This window comes from Battus philenor, unplaced genomic scaffold (assembly GCF_028537555.1).
Source record: "Battus philenor isolate CCGP_79_NKW_IND1 unplaced genomic scaffold, ilBatPhil1.0.hap1 SCAF_6, whole genome shotgun sequence".
NCBI classification, from domain to species: domain Eukaryota; kingdom Metazoa; phylum Arthropoda; class Insecta; order Lepidoptera; family Papilionidae; genus Battus; species Battus philenor.
The window spans coordinates 13,525,031-13,531,426 of NW_027181726.1; the positions used below are offsets into that span (position 1 = coordinate 13,525,031).

Below are 6,396 nucleotides of genomic sequence, written 5' to 3' on the forward strand. Positions count from 1 at the left end.
AGAAAATAAACCAATTGCCTATGGTAAAATCTTTTTTATTTGTTGTGATGTCTACATTCTCTTCCCTGGTAATTTACCATAAAGAATAATTCATAGAATAATAAAAATTTGCACGAAAGCGAGCTAGCTGTCCAAAATAAATTTAGTTTTACCTTAATCGTTTGTTCTAATTAAACATTTAGAAGACACAATAAGTTCTAAAAAAACACCTAAAGTCTGTTATTAAATTATAGCGAACTGTTAGACAAAAATAATTACGAGATGAAGAAAACATAGAAAACACTTATTAATAATGCATGTTATTAATTTATCATTTAATTTGCGATAATTATGCATTAATGCACGTATTAATAAAAAGATTACTATTCCACTACAATATAAAAGAGTCATATACAATTTTGTAATTGATTTCAAAACATAAAAAGTAAGAACTTTTCGTAATAAGTTAAGTTTTGAATATTACTTATTGATTATATTTTTAGTAATAGTATTTACAGTAAGTATTTTGTAAAAATGCAAAATCGATTTTAATTTTAATTAATTATGGAATTGTTAAAAAAATGTTCATATATATATCAGTGTATACATTATTACATTCTCTGGAAATTTTGTGGTAATATGTGGAACAGAAAATTGATGATCGAAATAAAACTTTGTTAAAAAAAAATTTTACATTTATTAAAGAAGTTTTAACTTTAATAGTTCCTACGTGGTAAATTTTAAGCAACATCGGCACAAAGTTTACAGACAACGTAATAAATTAGTAAAAAAGAGTTTATTAATATATACTATTTAGCTATTTATTATCGTATTAATTATAAATTCTAACTATTTATTTATTTATTAGCTATTTCGCACAAAAGGTAATTCATAGTAATCTTTTTACATTTTATATATAATTTGGTATTGAATCATGTATAAAGAATTTATTGAATTTTTTTTAGGTTTTAATGGTTGTGTTGATTGACAGATTCTTACATTTGTGAACACTTGTTAACCTTAAAAAAATTGTGTTGGTCTCGTGATAGAACTGAAAGTAACTGTCAAGGTTCGTTGATATGATCCATTGACTATAACTTTTGTCCTTAAATTATAATGTTTGAGCATTCTGTCAAAGTACCAAGGCATTACAAAGTTGCAGCAAACATTTTAAAAAAAGTTTCAACAGAAGGCGGCAGTGTTAAATCTTTATTATACGATAACAAACTTCGTCACTTTGTAAGTTGAATTTATAAGATTTTATTAAATGGCACTTAAAATAAGTATACTGGACGTTTCTTTGTATTTGCAGAGGACTAATGTGCTATTTGCACTAATAACAGAAACCATAAAACATGCCAAACATATCGAGAGCATTTTTGAAAGTTCTGGTCTACTTGAAAAAGAATCCCGATTAGATCCTTGGCTGGCAAAAATTTTGACGGCTGAATTATTATTTGGCAAAAAGGCTTTACCGGGGAAAAGTAAACCAGAGCAAACAATACTGTCATACAAAGAACATTTTGAAAAATTTTCAATCGAACATGAGGGTGACTTGAAGAGTGAAGGTAATTGTTTATTTTATTTTCAGATCCAATACAACATATAAGTCACCTAGAAATGGCGGATAATTCCGAAGGGCCCTTCATACCAGCGCACACCAAACGGGCTGCTTTAGTGCTAGCAAATCTTTTTTTATACAGTGTAGCAATGTTCACACTTCCATTTATCGCATTTTTCGGCATCCGCCACATACTCACAGATGTTTATCCTGTAAACAATTTTGCCAAAACAATTTGGTCAGTTGCTGGAGCTGTTGTTGTAGTTAATATAATTATATTTGTGTATGCCTATAAAGCATACCATGAAAAGGAATATGACGAGGAAGGGAATGAAATAGACCAGCATTCTTATAAGCAACTTCCTGTCCCAGAAAAAGAGAAGAGTTCCTTAAATTTGAAAGAAGATTGACATTTTTCTTTTCTACCAATGGAATATTTTGGACATTCCAAATAATTTTACTACAGTATTAACTATTAATTTGTTTTTAAATATTGTATAGTGTTAAACAGCTATTGAGATAGTAGAAATAAATAATATATGTAAAAAAATTGTTTTCACTTATATAATTGTGTTAGATGATAACAAAATAAAGAAATTGTGAGACATTTACCTTTATTCTAAATATGTGTAATAGTACATTTGGAATATTAATCTGGTAAAAAATTATGTAAATTGATACAAAACACATTGAACTACTATACAATCTAAAAATTGAGGAAAATTAACTGTTGAAACTGTTAAATATTGAAAATCTTTACATTTGAATGTTTTTTTATACTAAATATATTTGACATCAATGTAAATATTACAGAAAAAAATTACTTTACTTTTTAAAAAAAATATATTTTTGGGCTAATTAGATTTTTGGCCTTTATATTCCTATTAATCAGATAGTGAGTAGTGAACAGCGGTAAAAATAATCTATGGAGTTTGACTTGTGCCACTTAGAGCAAAACAACCTATAAACAACTTTTATTAAAGTTAGACAATGTGAAATGATCATAGTGGCGCTTGGTTGCTGAAACTAGTGGGGAGACACAAGATTATACATGTTTGATCCTAATTGAACATTAACAAATAAAATAAATGTAAAATAATTGAACATGAAGGATATTAATTTACTAGATAGGCTGCGGCAATATTTTTTTTACATTATAATATAATCACAACACAAGACAATCATTAGGGTTTATATCTATGCTTAAGACTATATATAATTAAATGGTGTTTTATAATAAACAGATAAAAATTTTATTGTAACATATAAAATGGAATAAAAAACTTGTAATGAGTTGAATAAAAAAAAGGCCAACACAAGCCAGTAGATGTGATGAGAGAATGCTCCCAATAGATGGACTGACAATGTTAAGGGAAGTTGATGGATTTGGGCAGCATAAGACTTGTCACTCTTGTCTCCTGACTTGATGATGAAAAATTAGGTTCAATCTAACATGTTTAAATTAATGTCTAGAATAAAAATGGTATACATAATTACTGTTGTAGTGTTGTTTCAAGTCTTGGTAAAAAATATATTACTAATTTTCTTTGCTTATGTTTCATTATAGCTGTTCGCAGACCTCGTTATGTCCGTGTCAACACAAATCTCTTGACTACATCAGATGCAATAAGAGAATTTCAGGATGAAGGCTATCATTTTATCAGATGCACTTCGGGGTCCTATAATGACTTCCTTAAACAAATACAAAGTCTCACCGAGTATGACTTCACACAAGACTATCATATAAAGACCGTATTTGTTTTCCCACCTGGCACAAAATTACATGAACATAATCTGTATTTGGAAAATAAGATTATATTGCAAGATAAGGTATGACAGTCCTTAAATTACTTTATAATGTCTATAAGAAAGACCATCTCTGCCAGTTTTCTAAAGGCTGGTAAAGTTTCTTGTTACTGTAGTTTTGTTTGTACTTCTGATATAGTATGTAGTTACTGTGTATCTTAATATATAAATATATGTACAGTGATAAACATAAGTACAAAACTGCAGTCACAAATAGTGGAGCCATACTAGCTTTATTTCCTTACTACAGGCCCCTCTTTCCACAAGTCTTCAGCCTTCTGTTTCAGCGTTTCTTGTTCAAGTATCATAAGAAATAACATAATTTTCTCATGCAATTAATTTAAAAAAAAGTGAAATAATGTTATATCACTTAATTCATGGCATGTGTGAAGTTGTTTAAAAATACTACTTTTCATAGCCATCATTATAAAGTAATTACGATTTAAGAATCTATAAATGCAAAATTTTTATTACATTAATTAAAGTAAAAAGAGAATATGAATGTCTTTTTTCCATTCTAGGCGACAGCAATGGCTGTTCCACTTTTGGCGGCACCTCCTGGCAGCACAGTACTGGACATGTGCGCTGCACCTGGTATGAAGACGACACAATTAGCTGCTTTTATGAAAAATGAGGTACATGGAAAAATGTTCATTCTAACCTAAACATTAAACAGGTTATATGTGAAAGTTAAAAGAACAGTAAAGCTTTAAAGGAGTGAATCTATTTCTCATTTGTTGTCAAATAATGTATAGTACACCTTATCAAAAAATCAATGATTTCAGATACAATACTATAATGATTTAAAATTTACCCCTTTAAAACTTTTACAAATATGACCAATAACTCAGCGTGTTTTATTATTAAATTTTTTGTACTTTTTCTGTTTGCCCGGGTCCAAATGCCGGCAACTAATAACAAATTTAGTTGTTCTCATTATTTATCGAAACTAATTTACTTTGTCAGATAATTCAGTGTACAAATGTAAAAACAATACCCTCTTTTAAATTACGCATATTGTGAACGATTTTTTTCTTGCGTCCAGCTAAGTGAAAAATACTGAATTTTAAAATTATTGTATAATTTGAATAATATGTATAAAATTTCAAATTCATATTTCAGGGAAAAATCTACGCCGTGGAGAGAAATGAACAACGATATCAGACTCTGTGCGATTTTGTAGAAAAGACTGGATCCAAATGTGTGGAAACTTTACACAAAGATTCTTTGGAAATGAAAAGAGGAGATTATGATGATGTGGAGTACATTCTGCTTGACCCTAGTTGTTCTGGATCAGGTAATTTTTCAGATAGATTTAACATATTTATCAATTTTGTCATCTCATATTGCCTGGTTCTCAAAAAAATATATTTATCTAAATCTAGTCTTAACATAAACATAACTTAGACGACTGATGCCTCTTGGGTAAGTTTTAAGTATTTTCAGTATGAAGGCTATTTTAGATCAGCTTGGCTTGACTGACTTACCCTGAGACACGGTCCCCAACTTACCTAACCCGAACCTAACCTAACCTAACTTTTCATTATTGTATTTCTTTGGGTTTCATAAAACATTGGGTTTACAGTTACAAAACTGTTTTTTTCAGGCATGGATTTTTGTGTACACAACTACATTGAAGAGACCCGATTGGCTAAATTAACCTCATTACAAGAAAAGTTTCTCAAACACGCAATGAATTCGTTTCCTAAAGCAAAACGAATAGTTTACAGCACATGCTCGTTGTACCCGGAGGAAAACGAAAGAGTAATCACGAACATCGTAAAAACCTCAAGGGCTAAATGGAGAGTACAAGATGTGAAAGAATTGTTAAAAGGTCAATGGAATAACTTCGGCTCTGGCATGTACGGCAGCATAGGCACACGATGTTTGTATGCTAAACCCGATTCAGATTTTACTACAGGTTTCTTCTTAGCAGTTCTTGATAGAGATCAGAAAGACGTAGAGAAAAAAGAAAACCAGGAAATAATTGAAGCAAACAATGAGAAACCGGGGAAGAGGAAGGTGAGTAAAAAGAACCCTAGCAAAGATAACCAATCTTATGATAAAGCAATTAATGTTAATGATACAGAGGAAGAGAAAGATTTGAAATGTAGTCAAAATGATGAAGAAGACGAAAACTCAAATTTTCGTAAAAAGAAATCAAATCCAGATGACTATTGTGTTAATAATGATAATTCTAATACCGATACGATCGGGGAGGTGGAAGAGAAAAAAATAAGTAAATCTAAAAAGAAAACAAAAAACTTAACAGAATGTGAAAAAGAAAAAGATGCAGAATGTTTAAACATTGTCGTTGATGATTCAGTCATTTTAAATACGGAATTTTCATGTTTGAAAAAGAAAAAAAAGAAGAGAATTAAGGAGATTGATATAGATATAGATAATCATGAAAATGTGACAAGTAAAAGAAACAGTAGTAAAAATGTGGATCAAGAACAATTACTTGATGAAGCGACGAATTCAACTGAAGATGCCCCCAGAAAAAAGAAAAAGAAGAAATCTAAATGTTTGTCGGACGATGATGAAAAATATGATATTATTGAAACTCAAGAGCCAAAGAAGAAACGTAAAAAAATGTAATCATGTGCTTTTATTTTTCACTTTTATATCGACCAATATATCTAGAATAACCAATATATCTGTATAAAATAGAAAAAAAATATAAAAAATGTTGTTTTTATTAAATCATTTTCACTTTAACAATTCTGTTTTCGTATAATGAAAGATTAGATCTTACGGTTCTTATTTATTGATCTCACTACATAGATAGAGAGCTTTAATATTTTTAACCGGATGCAGGTGAACTAGAACATTATGACAAAGTTGAATTCGACAGGAAAAGAAAGTTGAAATAATTAACATTATGGTATTCTTCATAGGGCCGATAGATCTGGTAATAACAACACGAAGTAGAAGTGTGTACATATATTCACTTATTCTCTGTTTATGTGGGTCCTGTTAGCCTGAAGGCTTTTACAGCTCAGCTGAGTTTACGGCACGGAAGGGTGCGTGAATTTAAATGTGTATAT

General features: G+C 29.8%; 1 protein-coding gene across 1 annotated transcript; it reads left to right on the forward strand.

Annotated features, from left to right (window-relative positions):
- Positions 1-974: 974 nt before the first annotated feature.
- On the forward strand, positions 975-5,986 carry Nsun5 (Nop2/Sun-like domain containing protein 5). Its single transcript, XM_068773299.1, has 6 exons — positions 975-1,218; positions 1,292-1,547; positions 3,108-3,370; positions 3,868-3,981; positions 4,469-4,643; positions 4,953-5,986. Exons 1-6 carry the CDS (start codon positions 1,096-1,098, stop codon positions 5,945-5,947), a joined length of 1,926 nt encoding a protein of 641 aa, XP_068629400.1. The 5' UTR covers positions 975-1,095; the 3' UTR covers positions 5,948-5,986.
- Positions 5,987-6,396: the final 410 nt, after the last annotated feature.